Source organism: Lutjanus erythropterus, chromosome 2 (assembly GCF_056507025.1).
Source record: "Lutjanus erythropterus isolate fLutEry1 chromosome 2, fLutEry1.hap2, whole genome shotgun sequence".
Taxonomy (NCBI): domain Eukaryota; kingdom Metazoa; phylum Chordata; class Actinopteri; order Lutjaniformes; family Lutjanidae; genus Lutjanus; species Lutjanus erythropterus.
Genome location: NC_139318.1, coordinates 45,778,290 through 45,801,420, shown reverse-complemented (window position 1 = coordinate 45,801,420; position 23,131 = coordinate 45,778,290). Strand labels below are relative to the sequence as shown.

The window sequence follows — 23,131 nt, the reverse complement described above, 5'->3', positions numbered from 1 at the left end:
TTCATATATTTTCAGATGTTGTTTCACTCTATCAAACAACTATATGTTGATCAGAATCAAATACTTTATTGATCCCCAGGGGGAAATTTGTTGTGTTACAGAACAGACATATAGATGAGGACAAAGAACTTTTAAGAAAATAGAAATAAAAGTAATACGTATGTAAAAATAAGAATAAGATAGGAAAATGTGCATTATACAATAATATGTAGAAATAATATGTAGAGTGCAGGTTGGCTGATATTAGTTGATGTTGTGTATAAAGAATACTATAAAAAAAAAACAATACTTGATGACTGTCAATACCACAGCAAAAAGAAAAAAAAGCTCTTGGCACACAAGAGGATAAGTTTTTTTTCTCTTTATAAAAAATATAGTATAGAAAAAAGTCACTGAACACTGTCTGGTTTTACTGAAAGACAAATTTCAACCAGGAAAATAAGGACTAAACTGAACTGTGGTCATGAATGAGCATTTAGGTAATTTTTTATAGTTTTGATATGATCAAATATTAGTATTGTATTGATTTTAAACATGTCGTATTGAGAAAGTATTGATTATCAGGTATTTTTGATAACCTTATGTGGGAAAGTTCATGTTTCCTCAGCATGTTTCTGTGTCACAGCGATTAGTAGCAAGAAAACAGGAAGTGAGTGAACTCAGTTCAGCAGCTACTTCCTGAGAATTCTTTGTCAACTTGATACTGAATTTTAAATTTAGTGTGAGGGGTGTAACTGACAGGAAACCAAATGAAGGACTTGCAGTGAAGTGCAGTGAATATTTAACGTACAGATAAGAGAGTGATATAAATTTCCTCATCTGACTCTATCATGAAATGAATAAGTATAAATCCCATCATGTCTATTCTGAGTCCTGCATGTGAGTTGTTATAAATCTGGTTTCATATGTGAGAACTTCCAGCTGGTTTAGAAAGTTCTGAGTTAACAAGAGAAGTTGATGATCAGCTTTGTGAGTCTCCACAACAACAGTGTTAGTCGTAGTAAAGCCAGATAACTCAAAGATGTCCTGATTATCTGAACTTACTTCTTGAGACAGGCCTCTAATGGATCTGTGTTACAGATATTGATCATGATTGATCGTCTTCTGGAGGCAGTTGTATCGTTCAGGATCAGTGGATTGGTGACTCTCTCACAGCAGGGTAGTAAGGAGGCTCTGACAGATGTGTTTTCTGACTCTTTGACTGTAACCCATCCAGGACCGACACAAACCAGTCTCATGTGTAAATGTGCTGCCAACTTCAGATAGTTTGTCAAATCTGAGACGTCTTTTAAATCAGTCTAATAAACAGTCACATGTTTCAGTTTTTCCCAGTTTGAGAAATTGTTGATATCTGATGTGATTATGTTGTTTTTCCTTTCAGTTTGTAGTTTCATAAAAGACAGATCAAAGGAAAACATCCGAGGTGAGTCCTGATTGTTGTTGTGTCACTTCCTGCCTCTCATAGATTCATTAATAGAACTGAGTGTTACAATCACTAATCCCTCATTGTGAGTGTGTGAATTGGCTCCACAGGTCTGATGTCAGTCAGAAAAACTTCAATCTTAATTCAAACTGAAGATAATTAAATGTGTCTGAATCACTGTGCTGAACTGACTGGGATCATTCTTCTGTGTGTTGGACTGATTACACATCACTTACAAACCAGAGACTTTTACAATAAAGAAACATGTTTTTACTTTCTGTGAATTTAAATGATACAGACAAGAAGGTTTATAAAATGTAACAATGGTGACTAGAAATTATATTTTATTGCATTTTCAACAAGTGTGTGACACGTCTGGATGAGTAATATGGGTTATCGATAATATCTAAATATTTTTAGGCTATTCAGTGATATATAATATATATCTTGATATAAACATTTCTCTAAAATAACATCCCATAAATTTCTCAGATACTGCAAACATGATGATCATATAGAATATGATGTATTAGGGCTGAGTGATACAGACAAAAACAAACAACACAATATATTTGAACAAATACCTTCATTGATATTATCAGGATGATTATTGGTGTTTTCATGAAATATTAACACAGTGAGATTTTTGATCAATAATCATCAGTAATGTGGATATAAAGGTTTAACACAGATAATAGAAGAGCTTGAACAGTCTGGTAAGTTTAGACAATTAAATCTAAATCGCGTTAATTACGATTAATAAATTACAAAATAAAAAACGCATCAAAAAAATTAACGCATTTAATCGCAGTTTGCACTCCAGACAACACGGAACGTTTGTCAGTGCATGAGTTCCTGGTCTGTTGATCACACTGACCCCTAAAGTACACCAGGCGCGGCTGCACCGCGGCACTCGGAGAGATACGCTGCCATTCTAGTCAATGCTGTAATTTATACCAGAAGCGCCGCGGCGCGTCTCAGCAGCGTCCCAGAAGCGGCTCGTCGCTCCGCTCCACAGATAATACGCAGCCAGTCTATTTTTGACGGATGGCACGTCAATTGGCACAGAGCAGGTCGAACAGGTAGGAAGTCAGGCACGGAAAACAGGGGAGAATCCGGTTGATTTTCAAAATAAAAGACCCTGTGCAGAATCGCGATCATAAAGACAGACAGAAAATAAACAATTTAACTACGTAGCCTGCTTATCCATGGTAGAAGCACAAAGAGCAAGGAAAGAGGACTTCATCAACAAAATCAGAGCAAGTAAACAATCAGATGGGCAAAACGCTGCGCTTTGAATAATTAAAATTAAATAATTTTTAAAGTTCTATGAAAGCTTGAATATAGCCACCATTATGATTTATAGTGCCATTGTCAGACTGATGCAAAATAAACAATATTTTGTTGTTTAAATGTATGCATGTGTCTATCATTTGATTCAGTCATTTACCAAAATCCATTTAAATGTTGCTTCTTGTGGCAAATATTGTTATGCCATTAAAATGTGATTAATTGAGATTAATGAATCACAAAGCCTCTAATTAATTAGTTGAATTTTTTTTATTGAGTCCCACCCCTAGTTTTTATATGTTGTGTGTTTGTGTTTGTTTCACTCAGTTTTATCCTCATTGATTTATAATAATCACTTTATTTGTTGTAAAATTAAAGTACAGTCTGATGAAATCTCTCACAAGCTTTTAATACAAGGAGTTACACACCACTGAAGACTGTGTGTTTCATATTTTATGCCACATTATTTATTACAACAAGCAAAAAATGTCATGATTTATGTTAAAGACAATGTTTGTTCCTCCATATTTAGAAGTTGTCCAAACCTCAGTCACATTACAACATGTGATTGAGACATGTACTTTTCTGTTTCTCTCTGTTCCTGTTTTTCTCTTAGACATGCTGTAATCCACATACAAGAGATGTGATGAAGGAAAATCATCACAATATAACATGTAAAATGTCCGTTTGTTCTCTGTGTTCACAGGTGACAGTTAATCAATGAAAGAACAATAACAAACAAAACTGTCACAAACACACTGAACCAAAAAATAAATAAAAATGAACAAAAAGGTTCCAAAACAACAAGAACAAAATTATATCGATGCAAGAATCATCACTTTTATTCCTGTTTGTTTTTAATCCGTATTTACAAGCAGATGAAGGATGAACAAAAAATCCAAGTATTATGTGTCTAATCATGTAAATGTTCTTTATAAGTTACAGTTTCTATTATGTTCACAGGTGAAGCTTCAAAGCTGTTTGTCACAACATTTAACACAGATGACGGGATCCTGCTGCAGTGTGTTGTTCAAGGAGCTTCTCCAAAACCTAAAGTCGAGTGGCAGGACAGTTCTGGAAAAATCCTTCCTGCTGAAGAACCACAGATCACAGAGAGAGGAGGCAAATATGACATCATCCTCAGAACTACTGTGACCAAGACTGATCGATATCAATGTGTCGTCAAACAGAAAGGAATCTGCCATCAGGTTTCTAAAGAGATCTCTGTGAAAATCCCTGGTGAGATTCTTCCTATTTGTGATTTAATCTTTAAATAATTTAAAAACATTTAATGTGTTCAGACTGAACACAAAGTGAATCAGCTCAAAGAAAACTGATGAAGACACGTCATGTCGAAAATGTTTCAACATGAGTGAAAAATTTAATTTATAAAAATGTGACACTGGTTCATCATCAACAGTCAAATTCACAGGATTAAATAAACCACATTAATGTTTCTGTTCAATCTGATCAAGAGACCAAAATTATCACCAACCACCAAACAAATGCAGATAAAATATTAAAGTAACTGACAGATTTGTTTCACTCATCAGTTAAAAACACAACATTAATCTATTGAGTTTCTGGTAAAATCTGAATATTCATTAAATATTTAGTCGACGGACAAAAATAAAATTTTTAACAAATGATATGATCAGTTTTCTGTTCTGGCAGCATGAGACTGATCATATGTGTCTAATATGAGTTTATCACTGAGACTCAGTTAAAACCTGATAACACAATGACTGCACACACTTTTAAAACCTGAACATTTTAATACCTTTTTTAATAATTTATTTTTATAGAAAAGATTGTTTTACTTATCCCTCATGTTATTTTCTGTTTCTTTCTGTTCCTCATGTTTCTCTTAAACACACTTTAATCCTCATTTACAGGCAGAGAAGAAAATGAACAAAAATATTAAAATATTAAATTTATAATCCTGTAATTGTTCTTTATAACTGATGTGTCACTTTTTGTCTGTTTACTCAGTGTTCACAGGTCCAGAGCCACCCGGAGGTGAGATTATTCCTCATCTTATTGTTGTTGATTATTTTCTTGATCAATTCATTGATCAGTCTATAAAATGTCAGAAAATGGTGAAAAATGTTGATCAGTGTTTCCTAAAGTCCAAGACGACGTCCTCTAATATCTTGTTTTGTCCTGAACCCAAAAATATTCTGTTTACTGTGAGAGAGGAGAGAAGAAACCAGAAAATATTTATATTTAAGAAACTGAAGTCAGAAAACTTTGACCTTTTTTCTCAAAAAAAGAAATGGCTCAAACCAATTAATTAGTCATCAGTGTAGTTAAAGATTGATTTTATAGTTCGATCGATTAATCATCACAGCTTTAATGAAAACATGAAGACGAGGACGATTTAGAGACTGAAGTCATTAGAATCAGAGACATTTCTGTTCCACAAGTGAAAAGAAAAAATGTTGTGAAAGTGAAGAATTATTGTTCCACATGTTCCACCAAAATCCAGCGAGGCTCTCTGAAGGTTTGATTATCTGTAGTTGTATAGATTAGATAGAGAACTTTATTAATCCCAATGAGAAAGTGCAGCAGCAAAGTTCCACATGAATCACATAAGAAACAACATAAAGACACTGTCACAGGCCGACTGTGAGACTGAGACACAAACAGGAGACACACAAACAAACACATGTTCTCAATGTGGAAAGTCAGTAGTGTCGGGAGTGGATGAGTGAAAATGTGCCGCTGGATGTTTTGCTGTAAAAACAAAGAAAAGGAAAGCAAAGACACGACACAGAGGTGTCCAGGTGTGTCCATGCTGCTGATGAACCTCCCAACAGGTCTGCAGCCCTGGAGACAGAAAGCACAGCAACAGCAGAGTCGACCAATCAGAGGAGCCCAAACAACACTCAGACATGGAGAGAAGATTTTAGTCAGTCAGGATTTTATCATTTTATTGAACTGAACTAGAAACTGAAGTGAAAGTAAAAACTAGGAGCAGACTTTAACTCTAAATATATACAGAGATAGTTCCTGGAAATAATCTGATACCATGGAGGCACATAAAGGATTTGAACTGGAGTTTTTACTGGACACTTTAAACTTGGAATTAATACCACTGTATTACAGATATACAAATATTGACATGAATGTTTATTTAGTTGTTTGTTTGTTTCACATGGACAAATAGAAAAAGAAAAGACATGTAGGAAATATAAAAGTGTGTGAGGATGGACAGAAACCTGAAAAGGATTATATGAAGATCAAAAAAGAAACTGAAAAGTTAAAATGCAAACAATACAAAATCATTTTAATAAATGTGTTGAGATTTTCATGTATAAAATGTGTTCAATTATAGTTAAAAAAATCTAATCTACATAGTTAAAAATAAAAAGCTTCTTTCCACTGCTTGAGATGGACGTTGTGAGTTTAGAATAATTTGTTCTGTTAGAAAATAATCTTAAAATATTATTTGAAATATGTTTTCTAAGATCTGAACAGTTTTCCAAACAAACAAGGAACGAGGAGAAGAAACTGTCAGTGGTTGAAAGCAGTGTTGAACAGATGAGTCTTGAGCAGTTTTTTGAATATGGGGAGAGAGGGCGAATCTCGGATGGCTATGGGGAGTGAGTTCCAGAGGGTGGGAGCAGCGATGGAGAAGGCCCTGTCCCTCCAGGATTTGTACTTGGTCCAGATGGGTAGGGACAGGATATAAGCATCGGCAGAGCACCTCCTTGAGGTGGAAGAAAGCTGTTTTGGTGAGCTGTCTGATGTGCTGGTTGAAGGAGAGGGTTTGATCAAAAATGATGCCAAGATTACAGATGTGAGGGGAGGTTGGTACTGAAATGCCGTCGATGTTGAGAGTGAAGTTATGGGTGGATTTGTCGCAGTTTAGTTTGAGGAAACTGATTTGAAGCCAGGATTTTATGTCAGTGATGCAGTTAGTCAGGGTAGAGTGGGTGGCAGTGGAGATTGTCTTGGTGGAGATGAGGAGCTGGATATCATCGGCAAAGCAGTGGGAACAGATACAGAATGACGAGGAGGGGGCCGAGAACTGAACCTTGGGGGACACCTTGGGGGACACCTTGGGGGAGGGGAGCAGTGGGGGATTTGCAATTGTTGATGGAGATGAATTGATATGACTTAAACCAGTTTAAGGCAGTGGCATTGATGTTGAAGACTGTTTCAAGTCGGGTGAGAAGGATGGAGTGGTTGATGGTGTCGAAGGCAGCGCTAAGGTTGAGGAGGATGGGGATGTTGAGGTTACCGGCGTTAGAAGAGAGAAGGAGGTCGTTGGTGATTTTGAGGAGGGCAGTTTCAGTACTGTGGTTTGATTGGAATCCGGATTGAAATGTTTCATACATGTTATTGGCAGAGAGGTGGTCTTTCAGTTGGGAGGCAACAGCACGTTCCAGTACTTTTGACAGGAAGGGTAGGTTGGAGATTGGCCTAAAGTTATTGGGGATGTCAGGGTTTAGTCCAGTTTTTTTTAGAATGGGGGTGACAGCATCGATTTTGAGAGATGGTGGGATGACACCGGTAGACAGGGAGGAGTTTATTGTTGTGGTGATTAGTGGGGAAAGAGCAGGAAAACAGGCTTTGATAAGACATGAGGGGATGGGGTCCATGGTGCAGGTGGCAGGTTTCATTCTAGTGATGACCTTGGAGAGGTCTGTAGGGGAGACTGGGGAGAACTGAGACAATGGTTGGCAGGATAAGGGGGGCAGGTGGATAGAGGGGGAGTAGATGCAGTGGTGGTTAAGTTGCTGTAGATGTCATCTATTTTGGTTTGGAAGAATGAGAGGAAGGAGGTGCATTTGTCGGCTGTAAATGACTGAGAACTGTTGTCCAGAGGGTTGAGGAGTTTGTTGATTGTGGAGAAAAGTGCTTTTGGGTTTCCAGAGCCAGAGTGAATCAGATGAGAGTAGTAGGTGGATTGGGCAGAGGAGAGGGCTTCTTTGTATTGCAGCAGATGGTCCTTGAGAGCTTGTTGATGAACTGTGAGACCTGACAAGAACAATAAAAAAGACATGAGTTTAAAATCACACTGTATCAATAAAACAAATAAATGCAATATAAACCAAATATTAAGATTAAAAACAGTGAAGTGACACACATGAAACAATAAATAGTAGCAATGTATAATGTCAGCAAAACAAAACTGTCACAAACACACTGAACCAAAAAATAAATACAAATGAACAAAAAGGTTCCAAAACAACAAGAACAAAATTACATCTATGCAAGAATCATCACTTTTATTCCTGTTTTTTTAATCCTCATTTACAAGCAGATGAAGGATGAACAAAAAATCCAAGTATTATGTGTCTAATCATGTAAATGTTCTTTATAAGTTACAGTTTCTATTATGTTCACAGGTGAAGCTTCAAAGCTGACTGCCATGATGCATAAAACAGATAATGGGGCTCGGCTGCTGCGGTGTGAAGTTCTTGATGCTTTTCCAAAACCTAAAGTAGAGTGGAAGGACAGTTCTGGAAAAATCCTTCGTGCTGAAGAACCAAAGGTCATAGAGAGAGGAGGCAAATACTACATCATCCTCCATACTACTGTGACCAAGACGGACAACTATCGCTGTGTCGTCACACAGGAGGAAATCAACCATCAGGTTTATGCTGAGATCTTCGTGTTCATCCCTGGTGAGATTCTTTCTAATCATCAAAATTTTAATTATTTATTTTCTGAGTCAGTTTGTGTTCAGATTGAACACAAAGTAAACTGATGAAAACATCTGTACAAGTTGATCATATGTGTTTAATATATTTATCACCGACAGTTAAAACCTGATGACACAATGACTGTACGCCTTTAAAAACCTGATGTTTCATATTTTGTGTCACATTTTTATTATTTTAGTTTAATAGGAATTATTGTCTAGTTATCATCCTACATGTAAAAGTTCATCATTTACTTTAAATGCAGTTTTGAAATGAACAGATTAAAAACTTCTGTGTCTCAGTTCTCATTCAGTCGAAGCTTCAAGTTTCCAACATTAATTATCTTTTTATAATTGTAGTAATTCTGACTGTTAAACCAACAGAAACTGATGAGAGAATTTATTTGAATTTTATGATGAAGGAAGAATTCAAATTCAGAAATAATGACCAAAACTGTTGTTTCACAACAAAATAAATGATCAAACTCTTAAACAGTTTCCAAAATAAGATAAAGATTCCACTTGATGGTTAAAAAAGAATAATTATATAATGTTGAAGAAGAATCTCTAAATATTCATTAGATATGTAAATGTGTAAAAAAGAAGTACAAGTAAAAGTCCACTTGAGTAAAAGTACACAAGTATCAGAGTTACTCATGTTTTGTTGTAATATCAAAGTAATTAGTTACTATATATGTCTGATAAATGTAGGAGAGTAAAAAGTAAAAACAAAAATACCAGAAGAAGTATAAAGTAGAGTTAAATGTAAATACTCATGTAAAGTACATCAGATTTGTAGTTTTCCAGCTCAGTGAATCAAAGTTATCTGAGCTGCATGTTAAGATGAAAGGATGGACAGACAGATGGACTGTATTGATGACAGATGGAGAAATTCCTGAAACTGTGATAAAGTAAAGACGTGTTTCTAAGACGTAATCCAGAGTCCATGGTGTCCTGGGCTCAGTGTGTAGAGAACCTCGGCTGTAGACAGATTGTCACACACATTTGCAGATGTCAGACACAGCAGCAGTTTAACAACAGTCACATGTAAACAGGCTGAAGTGGAGGTGGCAGGACAGTGATTCAAACAGTCTTCATACTGATGAGCAGCACGTCTCAGAAACAGGACCATGCTACAACATCACCCTCCTCACTACTGTGAGCAAAACCAAAACCAACCTCTGAGCTGTGAAGACAAGCAGGAGGAAACTGGACATAAGATCCAAGCTGACATCACTGTTCCTGCTGAGATTCATCCCAGTGGGGTTTGAATCTGCAGGAACATCAACACCTTTAGTTGTTCTTTGTGTGGACTGTGAGCTCCAATCTGCTGTTTATCATCTGCACTTACATTCTCACTCTGACACTAACTTTATCTTCTCTGTTTCTGGGTTCTCCACTGGATTCTTTGTCGGTGCTGCAGGTGCTTGGGGAGGCTTCTGGAGGAGGTTCTATTGGTTGTGGTGTAGCTTCTGCAACTGTTGTAAGAAACGTAAGTTTAAATAATTTATCTCATTAACATATTCATGATAAATAAACACATTCTTTATGTTTCTCATGTTTAGAGTCTTGACAGATGTTTTATTTTCTCATTAGGATCAAGTCATTTTGGGATTTTCTTGAATAAAACTGTTTTCTTTCCTGCAGATTCACAGACGGAGAGAAATGGAAATCAAGAGGAACTAGACGAGCTGAACAGGAACCATGATACAAGTGCAGTGTAGAAGTTAAATCTTTTAAAAGTCAATCTGAGTTTTAAACTCTGCTGGATTTTTTCTGCTCTTCACTTTCAGTCAGTTTCAGTGTTAAACCTGGTTTTAAGGTTAAAGTTAAACTTAGTTTCAGGTTGAGGTTTGGATTCTGGTTGTGTTGAGGCAGACAGTTGTGATGCTGAAAATGAAGGTTGTTTCAGTGATTAATATGCATGAAGCTCATCCTGCTTTCATATGGAAACTGTCCCGTCACCACGACAACAATCTGTCCCTCAACTTAACCAAGTGTCTTCATATACTGTCCTCAGAATGAGATCACCTGTCAACATCATGGACAGTAAGACAACAGCACAGCTGCCCCCTGAAATACTGAGCTAACTAACAATAAATATATAAAAATATAGAGTCATTACCATTATCTCACAGCACTCAGTGTTTAATAAATCAAAACATGTGCAAATAGTGTCCAAGGAAAAATTCAGGACACAATAAATCAAAGAAAAAAAGACATGAGGACGTCATGATTGAATATAATGAGTGATTTAGCAGAATGGTCCAACATCCATGTAAATATTCAGTGTGGTGATGAGGTCGGTTCTGTTCAGGTACTTTGATTTTATCAGACAGATTGGACAGATATTTTTGCTTTTATTGCTCATTAATGTTGTTGAGGACGACGACGACTTCTTGCTCTCTGTTCTGTGCTGATTTTATTTTTATATTTTTATTTTTAATTCTGATTTATTTATGCATCTTATTTTTAATCTTCTGTAAATGTAGATTCATTCTGATGTCAGGTCAAAATAAAACTGTCCTCTGGTCTGTTGTTGAGGACATTTAACTGAATAGATAATCCTGTCCACATGTTGAAGTGTCCTTTAAACCTTTAAAGGAACAGTTCCCTAAAAAAAAATCAAAAATACATATTTTTGCTCTGGCCTGTAGTGTTATTTATCCATCAAGATAGTTTTGGTGTGAGTAGCAGAGTTTTGAAGATATCAGACAAAGAGATGTCTGACTTCTCTGCAGTACAGTGGGACTAAATGACACTCAGCTCAGACAGGCAAAAAAAAAAAAGAAAAAAACAGAATCTCTTTCCAGAAATGATGACCTGTTTTTCTTTTGTTTGCTTTTTTAAAGATAATCCACAGACTTCGTTGTGAGCGGTTTTTATGTTTGAACTATTTTCATTTTTACTAGGAAAAAACAAAAAACAGGACCTGTTACTGTACAGGAAGTTACATCTTTAGTTTGTGTCTTAAATTGTCTTTGTGTGTTTTAAAAGTTAATTTGTCATCAATCCAGAGGACAAAGTTTTCATAATGAGGGACTTTTTCAATCAAAGTACATCTGAAGTGCAGATTTGAAGCCTGTTGTTGATTTGTTTACCTCCAGAGAAAAACATAAACTCAGTTTTATCTGTATTTCAGACACGTTGAATGTTTTGAAGTTCACATTGTGACGTATTAAATGATCATTGAAGATGATCAGTGGATGATTGAATAAATACAAAAACATCAGACTTCACTGAACCAAAGACAGCTGTTACACTGGAGAATAATGTCATTATTCTGCAGCTGAAGTCAAATATAATGTGACTTGATTTTTAATTATGTGTTTATATTTTCAGATTATTTGGGAAACGCCTGTCTTGTTTATTTCTTTAGGTAAACTGAGTTAAAACTAAACCAGTTAAAGGGTGTATGCTGCCTGTTCGAATGGGGGGTTTAAGTATTCTGTCATTTGATCATTTGATTATTGTTGACTGTCTACTTGACTGTTATATATATTTTTTTTTTTATATATTGTTGAAAATTCAATAAAGACATGTTTTAAAAAAAAAAAAAAAACTAAACCAGTGAATCCTCCCTTCATGAAGGTTTAATGTTCAGTGAACCTAATAATCTGGACACTGAGTGTTTCCTCTTGTTTCCTGTGAGATTAAAGCTTCATGTGTGTTTATGTTGTTAACTGATTATATTCTTGTATCCAGGGGTGGACTGGCCACCTGGCATACCGGGCACTGTCCCGGTGGGCCGGTGACTAGTGGGGGCTGGTCAACAGGTTTTTTGTTTTTTGGTTTTTTTTTAAACCCCACATAATTGGCCGGCCAGTTATGAGACCTGTTGTCCAGTTGTTGACTGGCCATTCGGCACAGCCCATTGACACATCCCGTTGGTTTACTGTCAGTCAGGGCCTGTCAATCATCAGTCATGGGCTGGACTAACAGAGTCACGGCAAGTGAGCCACGTTAGGTGAGGAGTCTGACAATATCATGGAAAAACAGCCACCAAAAAGATGCCAGGGTGGCGCTGAAAAGCAAATGAAAAAAAATGAAAGCACTGGAAGCAGAAGCCTCCAAATGCAGCAAAATAACTGTGTTATTTGGTCCAGTAGCAGCAGCAGCATCTGATAGCGGAGGACAGACCCCACAGACCAGGCCTGATCCTGGCGCTACCCTCCTGGCTTCAGGCTACTTATTGCAACGTCATCACCAGCAGGAGCAAGAGGACCTGGTGACACAACAGGTGATGGAGAGTGATCCTGTGGAGGCGGGGGTCAGTAATACAAACCAACATGACAGATCTGTGACAACAACCAATTGTATTGCAGTTAGCAGCAAAGTTAGCTGAGAGAGAGATACATTTTAAAGACACATTCGGGTCAAAAACAAAAACGCTGTTTTTTCATGTAAACACATTACACACGTGTCACTTTACATAGGCCTATTAATGTACTAGACAAACATGCCTATTGCTGTGCCATGTCATGTGCAGTTTGGCAGTCACTGAGTTATGCTAACCACATCTGTTACCAGTCATATCTCTTTTGCATGCTGATGCTGTCAGTGTCAAATATTTAATTATAGCTATATTTATTAATTCATTATGTTATATGCAGATATACACTCACTGGCCACTGTATTAGGTACACCTGTGCAAGCTAATGCAATCAAATACAACTGCTATGCCAAAATTTCTATTTTTACAAAGCCTATACATTTTCAGTTTTTGTTGACATTGTCAGGAGTGTGATCATTGTGCATAATGTATATTATTGAGGTCAGAGTGGATGGTGGTGCTATACAGCAGAGAACCCAGCAGAACATATACATACGGATAGTATCTTCAAATGCCTTTATGAAGATTTATACTATGTGTGATCATATGAGACTCAATTATTTATCAATGTCCCAGCCTCTTTCTATTCCATCCTCTCTTCTGTCTCACCAGGTTGTCTTGAGCTGTTAAGTTCCTTTGTCAGCTTCCCTTATGGGCAAATGAGCCTTTTTGAGTTGGTGAGTATACAACCTATTTTCCAATAGGTGTCACTACAGCACCAAAAGCAGAGCATATATATGCAGATAGTGTATTTGCTCTGCTGGATTGCATTTGTTTTCCAACTTGTGAACAAGTTTGTATAGGTCTCTGAAGATTTTTGTTCTGAAAATCCTACCTTTAATTCTGTCAGTTTTTGTCCTCATGTTCAAAAAAAAAGCGCTTGATTCAGTCAACCAATAATGTTGTGGGCTGGTCTGGGCCAAAAATGCCAGGGGTGATTTTTTGCCCCAGTCCACCCCTGCTTGTATCTTGTCATTTCAGGCAGCGCTGAATCATTTTCATACTTTCATGAGTTTGAATAAAACATTTAAAACTTTTCATTGTCACTGTGTTTTTATGTTTCTGTGTTCAAACTTTGATAAAAGAAATAAAAATGATTTTACTTTATTGGCTGGATTTTAAGACGATCCCTGTTTTGTAACAGTTGTTTTTTAAATAAAGATTTCTAGAGGATCAGAAACACTTTGAATGAAACAACATAGAAGATAAATCAACTTTACAACAAAACTTCTAACAAACAGTTTATCACACTAAAAGCTGCATGAATGATAATTATAGCTGAACATTAATCACATAAATCATTTTGATCCTGATGATGCAGAAAGATTTTACATCTATTTAATATTTAGTATTTAGCTCCATTATTAGACAGTGATGGTGGAGAGATGTTACAAATATCTCCAGCTGGACTTGAAGCAGAGAGTTGTGGTTCATGTTTGACCTTTAACCTCTGAGCCTCAGAGCAGCTTCAGCTTTTATTCTCTTATTTGATCTCTGAATAACATGAGGAGACTTTTTAGACTGAATTAAATTAACAAATAAAACGTACATTTATCTACTGTTGTCTGTTATTACAGAAAAATCTCCACACTTTAAACAAGCTGCAGGATTTCATCCAGATAAACTTTATCAGACATGAATTTTTCTTCTTCAGGGTTTTTTTTTTTTTCTGTCACATCTTCAGTCAGTCTCTACTTGTTCTTTTTATTTACAGTTATTTATAATTATTAAAAATACAAGAGAAAGTTTGTTTCATTGCTCTGACATCATTTTGAAGAATAAAGTTTATTGATTATCTATTTCATATCTTTGTCACTGTAAAAAATGTTGATGTATTTATTCTATATCAGAGATTCTCACCTTGTTTTGCCTGGGAGCCACTTCATAAACAAATATTAATCATAATAATAATAATTTTTATTTCCTTTGTTTTGTGTTTCACTTGATCTGTACAGTTAATAACATAATCAATGAACAAAACCAGCTTCTCCACAGTCAGTTCTGCATTAACTTGCATTCTTTGAGCTTCTCCTGATTGTGAATCCTGACTGTTGTTGCCTGTTTCTTCCAGTCCCTTTTGTACTTGCAGTCTCTTCACTGCTTCAGAATAACTTAATGTTGTTAACTGTTTTCACTTGTTGTATTTCTGCTGCTCTTTTCCTGACTTCACAGCCACCGTATGTCACCCTGTGCTGGCCACCACAGTTACAACATTTAGCCTGTACATTTTCTCCTCAGTCCTCAAATCTGTGATCACCTCCACACTTTGCACACCTTTGTTTTCGCGATCTGTTCGTACTTCTGGCACTTGTAACACCGAAGTGGAGGAGGAACGTAAGGCCTGACAGGGAAACTCATACAACCTCTCTTTATTTTATCCAGAAGCACCAAACCCTGAAACTCTATCAGCACTGACAAACTGTCAACTCTCTCACCATTTATTGTTTTCATTCATTTCTTCAGTCTCCTCACCTCACCGCCCTGAATACCCCGCTGGAGTTTTTCCAGATCCTCATCAAGAGGAATGCCTGTTATCACTCCACGACTAACTTTATTCTCACCCAGCACACGTCTTTCATTTACTGTCTGTTTACATACATGTTCAATAAGTAACACTTTATTTTTCTGTTCTTGAGTCCTACATTTTATCAGTGAGCTCCCATCTCGAAGGATCTTGGCTCTTTCTGTCACCCACCTTCTTCCTCGACTTCCTGGACAAAGTTATAGGACTTAGACTCATCTGTTCGTCTTCCTTCCTGAATTTAAGTATTATTTTAAATTCCTCCCTGTCCACCTTCCTGTTAATGATCCGGTTTCCATCATCAGAGCTATTCTCCTCTCACTCTCTTTTATTTCCCTGGTTAGCACACCGGTTCGCTCTAAACTTCCTTATCCTGCCTCCCGTTTGCTTTAACTCGCCCTCTTCCTCTTACAACAGGAGTCCAACCATCATAATCCATATCATCATCATCATCTACTACCTGTGTTGTCATCCCCATCCAGTCACAAACCAGCTTATGCCAACCGCCAAGTCAAAATCAAAAATCATAGTAAAACAAAAAATCCAGTGTTCAAACGTGTTTCAAAATTTTCCGCCCGTCTCCTTCATGATGGTTTATTACTGCCCTCTACTGTTTATGTACTGCCACCTACTGTACCGGAGTATTTCTTCTTCTTCTTCTTCTTCTTCTTCTTCTTCTTCTTCTCTTTGAAAAACACAAGAACAGCAAAGAAATCATGAAGAACTTACCCACTAGAATGAAATGAACAGAAAATACAAGGGACATGAAATATAGAATATACACAGATAATACAAAAAGGCATAAAGTAAAATAAGCGTAATAACATGTATGATAACCATAAATTAATACCATAAAACATAAAATATAAATAAATAGATAAATAAATAAATAAATAAATAAATAAATAAGCAAGCAATAAGTGACTAAGCAATTGTTTTAAAGACCTTCATTCATCTACAGTTAGTCTATAAAGATCTTTGACACATTTGGAATTAATTAATTTAAGGGATTTAATATGAAGTTGAATTTTATTATAGTAACACATGAAGGTTGGTGGAGTTTTAACAAATTTAGCTTTGTGAATGTAAAACATAAGTAAAACAGTGATCAACATTTATATTTTTTATGTTCTAATAACATAAACAACTGTAACACTACTAAAACACTAATATAATCTATAACAGACTTTGTTGTGATTTTCCTACTGAACCATTCCATGAATTGTTTCCAGAACAACTGTGTATGACAGCATGAAATAAAACGATGTTCTGTTGTTTCAGTATCACCATTACAGAAAACACGTTTATTTTATCTCATGTAATAACTCAGCTGAATTTCCTGGGTCTTTGTTTTGTTGTTATTATCAATACAGGTAAAAAAGTACATATTAAAAAATGTTAAGACTAATAACCCCTGTAAGCTTAGCAAAATATTTATTTAAATCTTTATTTTATTTTCTCTATCTTTATTAATAGATCCTCCCAGGGCTCATCAGTCACGTGATTTGTTGGAAACGAAATACCAAGTACGCCGAGTTCGGACTTACGGACTTGGCAGTTCGGACTTAGCAAGTTCGATCTGGGAGTCCAGTCTCTCGAGGACGGGAGGACACAGGACGGTCATTCTGCTATTGGGACAGTAGCGTACTTGATGATGTCACCATCTCAGCTCATCCTGGCTTACCCACTTCCAGTTATTTTCACCATTAATGTATATTTGAAATAAAACGAAATATGAAATAAAACACAACCCTGTATCTTTTGGTTTAAATGTGCGGGAAAAGAATTATATCTCGTTTTACTACTATAGAGATATCAGAGCCAGCGGCCAAATTCAAAACGTCATACCGGGATAAGGCTGTTTTTAGCGGGGTAACATGAATGCTAACAACCCGGTCATCTTGCCAGCTGGCGAGGTATGCTGGCCGTCCCGTTAGCAGGACGACACATCTCCGAAAACGTCGGAGCAAATTTTAAACTACGCGCTATTGTGATGAATCAACCACAGATTTGAAGTTTTAATGTGTTCACTCTCGCATAAAATAATCTTAAAATTGCATTCCATGGTACTAAAACAGTAGTATTTCGACACTTGTAACTTAAAGTTGTGGGTCCTCTGCTCTACCATTGTTGCTGCGAAATGCATTCTGGGATACGTGGCTGCCCCAAGTCCACACAAGTCACCACTCGATGCATCCTCGATAAAACGGGCGGGGCAAGAACACATCCGGGTATTTGACTGTACTTGGCGAGATGCGGACTTTTGAATTGGAACAGTACTTGGACTGAGACTGATGACGTTTCTCAAGAACACAAGAACACAAGTACAGAGAAGAACGCATATTGAGAAACGGTGTGCAGGGAGCAGCGCGGGGTTGCCAGAGGTGCGTTTTCCCGCAGAATTGGACCTATTTTGCATGCAAATTCAATCAATAATATCTATAAACAAACATACATGTTTTTTTTTATTTATATCTGCATCTACCAAACTGACTCTCCAAAAGTACCCGCCTGCAGGGAAGATGGCGGACAAGGGCGCCGCCATAGCTCTACTCCATACCGGAAGTCCAAACCGGAAGTTGGTCTTTTTTTTTTAAAAGACAACTTATTTAACGTATATAAAACGAGACGCGGATTGTTCACGCAACAATTCAACGTAAAAGCTCTACTCCATACCGGAAGTCGGTCTTTAAAAAAACAAAAACAAAACATTTAACGTATATAAAACAAGACAAGGATTGTTTACACAACAATTTAACTTAAAAATCAAGCGTCAGTGGTGGAAATATTACAGCCTTTATACAGTATGTAAAACTGAGATGTTAGCAAGTAGAAGCCTAAAATAATTACTAAGTGATAATATTGTTTCATTGATTTACAATTAAGACGTTATTAAACAACGTGAATACAATGTGTGTGTGTGTGTGGGGGGGGGGGTTCTCACATCATTCACACTAGAACTGAACAATAATCACCTTCACATTAGCATGGTTAATGTAATTGTTATTTATGCTGAGTGTTAAAAAGGAGGCCAGCATTGTAAATCATTAGTGGTAATACAGTGTAAAGACTGTATTCCTCAGATATTATGCAGGATCTTGTTTGCAGGAAGCTGGCATGCTCTCCCTACCTTTCCTGTATATGGCCCAGCCTGCCCACCAGAAGATTCCTTCATTAAACACAGGACACACTCCCCACACATTCTTTGCTCAAAAGCATAGGAGAAAAGCTTAGCTAAATGATTTCAATCCTGCTGGTCGTTTCCTCACCCACTAGGGATCTTCCAGGATGAGAGAGGGGCATCATGAGCAACACAGTGGCCCCAGACAACTGTGACTGCAACAGAACAGGGAGTTCCTGGGTCTGGAGATGTGTTCATTTCCAGGTTTAACTATTAAATGAATGCAATAATTAGATTTTCCTATTGTCAGATTGTCAGTATTCTATTAATTCTATTAATAATTAATAATTAATTTCTGAAATACAGTTAAACACATAACATTATCATGCTGACAACATTAAGAACTTGACTTGGACTTCTCTTTTTTGTGATAAAAGTTTTATTGCATTCCATCTCCAAATCTTCCAAAATAGAAAAACAAACATACAAAGAAATAAAATCAAAAACAGGGGAAAAGTACGAACAACAATGGAGATGAGCAAATGAAACAGAACATGAAACAATGAAAAAACAAGACAAAACAATGAACAATAAAACAAAAATTAAATCAAGCTCCCACTGGCCATCATGATTTCTGCCTGCAGTCGGGTCATGCCTTCTTCTTCCAAGATTTTGATCAGCTTCTGAAAAACAGTTAAATGATCCAATCATACCTTGTGGTGCTCTAGAGAGTGCACTGTTTTGTTTATATGTTTTCCAAAGGAATAAAATATTGACCACAATAACCCAAAACTTCCCTTTCATTTCCCAAGCAAGCTAGATTGACCATCTTACCTCTGGGAGCATAACATCGAAGACAAAATCCAGGAGTCTTATCTCCCCTCTCTTTATTTGCGCTCCTACACCTGTGACCTCCTCAATGACCCGCAGTAGCTCAAGGATCTACTGAAAAGAAAAGTACAAATCAGTAAATTCATCTTTTATATGTTACATCTATGAGAAAACACACAACTGATGACATTTTCATTTACCCGCTGGTCACTAAAGTTCAGGGTCCTCAGTTTTAAGTGCTGTTTCAGATTAATTGAGGTGGATGGGTTCTGCCATAGGAACATCCTATTGGAACGGATCATTCCATTCATCAGATCATTGTGTAAGCTCTGAAACCAAAGGGTAAAGGGTGAACATGTAATCACTGATAGAGAATGTAATTACCAAGAACACAATCTATTTGAAAGTTACCTTGATCTCCCCCTCCTCGCTCAACAGCATCCATTATCCTGCAAAGATGAAAAAAAATGAGGACTGCCAGCAGCTACTGCAGAATCATTTATCAGTAAGCATCTCCAGATTATAGACAGGAAGATACCTCCACCTGAAGTTCACCTGACATTTTGTGATAAAAATATTGTAATGCTTGTGGGTCAAAACTGTTATCTTCTTTAGAAAACTTTAAATTCTTTTGGGAACATTATGTTGTCTTTACAGGACATGGTTTTAGAGAGCAGACTTTTTTTTAACACTACCTGTGAAAACAGCTAATATTTGGGGTTAATAATTTTCCCCAAACTGGCATTTTCTCATAGGGTTTAAATAAAGGTTCATTAAGCCTTTCTTTGAAAAGCGCAGGCTTAGTATGTCAGTGTTCATCTTTATTTTTGTGTGACACTACATACAGATATTTAAGTAGTAGTACCTTGGTCTGTCATTCATATCTGTGCATCCACAGTTGAATGAGTCATCATTGAGATGTTTATGGCACTTTCCAGCACAATCTTTGTGCAGCCAGACCTTGCACATTTGGCACTGCACCCATTCCAGAGACGCAGCATCTGGGTATAACAATCTAACGGCATACAAGACGTTAACATTTTATGTTTGAAATTAAACAGTGCATGTGAAAGGATTTTCACAAATACAAAAGATAGTCACTTTCTTAAAAACAGTGAATAGGCCTTTAAGTGTTCAGTTCTTAAATTAACTTTTAAACCCACCTCTGTCCTGTGTTTTGTGATGTCTGGAAAACACAGAACAACTTTAGGTCAGCCATGCACAATCGTTCGTTATCAGAGGCCGTCTCTGCTATGGTTGCCTGAGAAAGTCAATTTGTAGAATTAGATCCATGTCAAATATGTCATGAAAATTGTAATCCAGATAATCTAGCATCAAGGACTCTAAAGACAACCGTGTGTTAAACTGCACTTTAAAGCAGTGCAACTCAATATAACACTGATTAAATTATGGCAAGCTTATACATGCAAAAACACATTATCATTCAACATTACTGTTAAATGTAAAATTATATGATCTCAGACAAATACTTATCATCATACCCTGGAAATGCACTGCATTTGCTGAGTGGTTTTCAAGGTTCCTCTGGATCACACTGTCAGTTTTAGTAATGAATTTGGGACAGAGAGGACAAACTCAGAGGATGACAAGACTGTGCGCTCCAGACTGGATTCTTTGGTTAAATAGAGGGGTGCATCTGAAAAAGGAGATGTCAAACAACACCAATATCTAGAAAACTTTACAGATCATAAGGTTAACACTACATGTGCTTCTTTTTGCTTATAATGTCCTCTCCTTCAGCGCTCAGTCTCACTACACGCTGTCCTGCTATCAATAAACGCAGGTGACGATGTTGCACACTTTCTTTAGCTAAGCTAACGTTAGCCCGGACCATCAAGTCGAGCGGAGAAACAGCCTTCCCAACTCATGTCACTCATTACATACATTACATTTGTAGATAGCATAGAATTGTATCTTAGATAACACACTATACTTCTTAGATATAGGATAATTAACACTCTTTCGCTTACCTTTCTATCTTTTCGTATCTTCGTATCTACCGTCTGGACGCTCCGTCTTATAAGCGACAAGATATACGAAGAAGACCGACTTCCGGTTTGGACTTCCGGTATGGAGTAGAGCTATGGCGGCGCCCTTGTCCGCCATCTTCCCTGCACGAGATAAGCGCGTACTCACACAGACCTGGCAACCCTGGAGCAGCGTTACAGTCCACTGACAGCCACAGCCGTCAGTCGGACTGAAGTTCATGATAACATGATGGAAATAAGACTTAAATTAACGTTTTTGGAGAATCTGTTCCTGTGTTTGTGTCTGCTGACTGGACTCGGACAAGCAAACGGTAAGAAATGTTCACTTTACAGTTACGTAGCGTTAATCTGTCAGTGATAAATAGAAAACGTCTCTCATATTCATAATAGAAGTCATCGAATTATCTTAATTTTAAAAATAAACATATATGTATTAATACAGATTATCCTCCACATACAGAGTCCTCCTGGTTCATTTAGTATTTATCATAATGTGAATTTGTGCTAAACTGAAAGTGTGCGTTATCTGATGAACATGGGTGGAAACAGGAAGTCAGTGAAGTTTACACGCAAGAAAACACAAACTTTAAAGGTTTAGATTAAAAAAAGACAAGATATTACATCCAGTTTTTCAACGTTGATTTCTAAAAACTGCGGTTGATATTTGATATTTGAACGTCTCTTAAAGAGCTAAAATGCGGTGACAACATCAACACAAAACACAAAACTGTTGAATTATTTTAATATTCTGGAGGACAGAAGATATTGATTAGTTTGAATGTATTTCTCCACAGTCAAATCATATTTCACTGCTGAGATAAATGTTGGCTGAGTTTAGTTCAACACGCCCTGTTGACTCGTCCTCAACTGATCCTGACGCCACCCTGAGATAGAACTCATTACGTCTCACTCTTAAACCACGCCCACTGGGAGAAAAGATCTGCGTCACAATATGAAACCAAGTGCTTAAATACTAACAGAGTGTAGCTCACTTAAAACATTAGATTTCAACATGTGAATGGAGTCCAACAGAGAGGAAAAGTTTATCTGACAAACTCAATATTAACAGTAAATCTGAGTGTTTCTTCTCCTGAAGATAAATACTATATAATCATATATTCTCCCTGGCTTTTCTGAGTCCGACTTCGTGCCTGTTCAATCTGCTCTGTGCTAACTGACGCAGCAAGCTACATCAGAGAATTTAGATTTTTTCTTTAAAACTAACTTAAACTGATTAATTGATTACCAAAAGAGTTTGTGATTAATTTACGAATCAATTATTTGATTAATCTTTGTGGTTCTTGTTAAGATGCAAAATGGTGCTAGGACTCCTAGTTCTCTTTATTGACTGACTTCCTCCATAATATTTAAAAAGTTTTCTTTAGATGATTTTTGAATTACTCAGTGATTTCCCTCCTCGTTCAGACAGAGAAGGAGGGAGGAAGAGAGAAAGAAAAAGAAAACACTGCCCTGCACCTGATTTGTTTCATGTCTGTGACACATTCTACAGATACAGACACTGAAACTGTAGTGAGAGGAGTCCTGTTGTTGATATAATGCTGATATGTCTGTCAACAGATCATTTTTACTGTGTATTTCTGCATGAAGAACCATGCACATCACTCGAAAAAAAAAAATCTGAATCTCTAGATGAAGCGTGGCTGTGATCGTGCTTGATGTGTGTGAGCAGAGCTGCTCATGCAGGCTGAGTTGCTGCTCTAACCTGATAATATGGGCAGAGAAATGAAAACCAACAGGTAACACCAGACACACGTGTTCTTCAAGCATGTAGTGTGAATCAGCTGTCAGTACACGGAGCACACGGTCTACCAAGTGAGCTACCAGGGCGACGTGTAAAGAGCTTTTTTACCTCACAACTGTAACATCTCTGGAAGGTTGAGACTCAGGTGCAGAGAACACACAGGAGGCAGAGTGAGGTTCAAAAAAAAA

The 23,131-nt window shown here is 36.9% G+C and overlaps 3 protein-coding genes across 18 annotated transcripts in view; 2 read left to right on the top strand and 1 right to left on the bottom strand.

Annotated features, from left to right (window-relative positions):
- LOC146332305 (butyrophilin-like protein 2) overlaps positions 1–11,168 on the top strand; it is a 46,720-nt gene extending 35,552 nt beyond the window's left edge. Inside the window, exons 9-13 of one of the 2 annotated variants that reach the window (XM_084741220.1) lie at positions 1,382–1,423; positions 3,677–3,952; positions 8,071–8,349; positions 9,790–9,858; positions 10,014–11,168. In XM_084741220.1, coding sequence (XP_084597346.1) covers positions 1,382–1,423; positions 3,677–3,952; positions 8,071–8,349; positions 9,790–9,858; positions 10,014–10,090 — 743 coding nt within the window. In that variant the 3' untranslated portion in view covers positions 10,091–11,168. The other variant, XM_084741228.1, reaches the window with a different exon arrangement.
- A 7,589-nt stretch (positions 11,169–18,757) lies between these two features.
- Positions 18,758–21,304, bottom strand: LOC146332304 (uncharacterized). Of its 15 annotated transcripts, none has more exons than XR_014772208.1 (8): positions 21,164–21,304; positions 20,675–20,829; positions 20,336–20,433; positions 20,038–20,187; positions 19,584–19,621; positions 19,373–19,501; positions 19,176–19,286; positions 18,758–19,024 (listed from the first exon to the last, which is right to left on the bottom strand). XR_014772208.1 is itself a non-coding variant. In XM_084741428.1 (8 exons), the coding sequence occupies exons 5-8, from the start codon at positions 19,611–19,613 to the stop codon at positions 18,944–18,946; spliced, it is 348 nt and encodes a 115-aa protein (XP_084597554.1). In that variant the 5' UTR covers positions 19,614–19,621; positions 20,038–20,187; positions 20,336–20,433; positions 20,675–20,829; positions 21,164–21,304; the 3' UTR covers positions 18,758–18,943. The 15 variants fall into 15 exon arrangements, 5 of the variants coding, with proteins under 5 accessions (XP_084597554.1, XP_084597572.1, XP_084597562.1 ...); XM_084741428.1 differs by having other exon boundaries at positions 19,176–19,283; XR_014772214.1 differs by lacking the exon at positions 19,373–19,501 and having other exon boundaries at positions 19,176–19,283; positions 19,557–19,621.
- Positions 21,275–23,131, top strand: part of LOC146332302 (butyrophilin-like protein 2) — a 43,642-nt gene continuing 41,785 nt past the window's right edge. Inside the window, exon 1 of the mRNA XM_084741279.1 lies at positions 21,275–21,492. Coding sequence (XP_084597405.1) covers positions 21,408–21,492 — 85 coding nt within the window. The 5' untranslated portion in view covers positions 21,275–21,407. The remainder of the gene's footprint in view (positions 21,493–23,131) is intronic.

What these genes read in the sequence shown, in the direction of transcription:
- LOC146332304 (XM_084741428.1), bottom strand. Translation starts at nt 19,613, where the DNA reads ATGCTGTTGAGCGAGGAGGGGGAGATCAAG. An exon ending in GCGAGGAGGGGGAGATCAAG is followed by an intron (nt 19,502 to 19,583) that starts GTAACTTTCAAA and finishes CTTTGGTTTCAG; the next exon opens with AGCTTACACAATGATCTGAT. An exon ending in TGAACTTTAGTGACCAGCGG is followed by an intron (nt 19,284 to 19,372) that starts GTAAATGAAAAT and finishes TCTTTTCAGTAG; the next exon opens with ATCCTTGAGCTACTGCGGGT.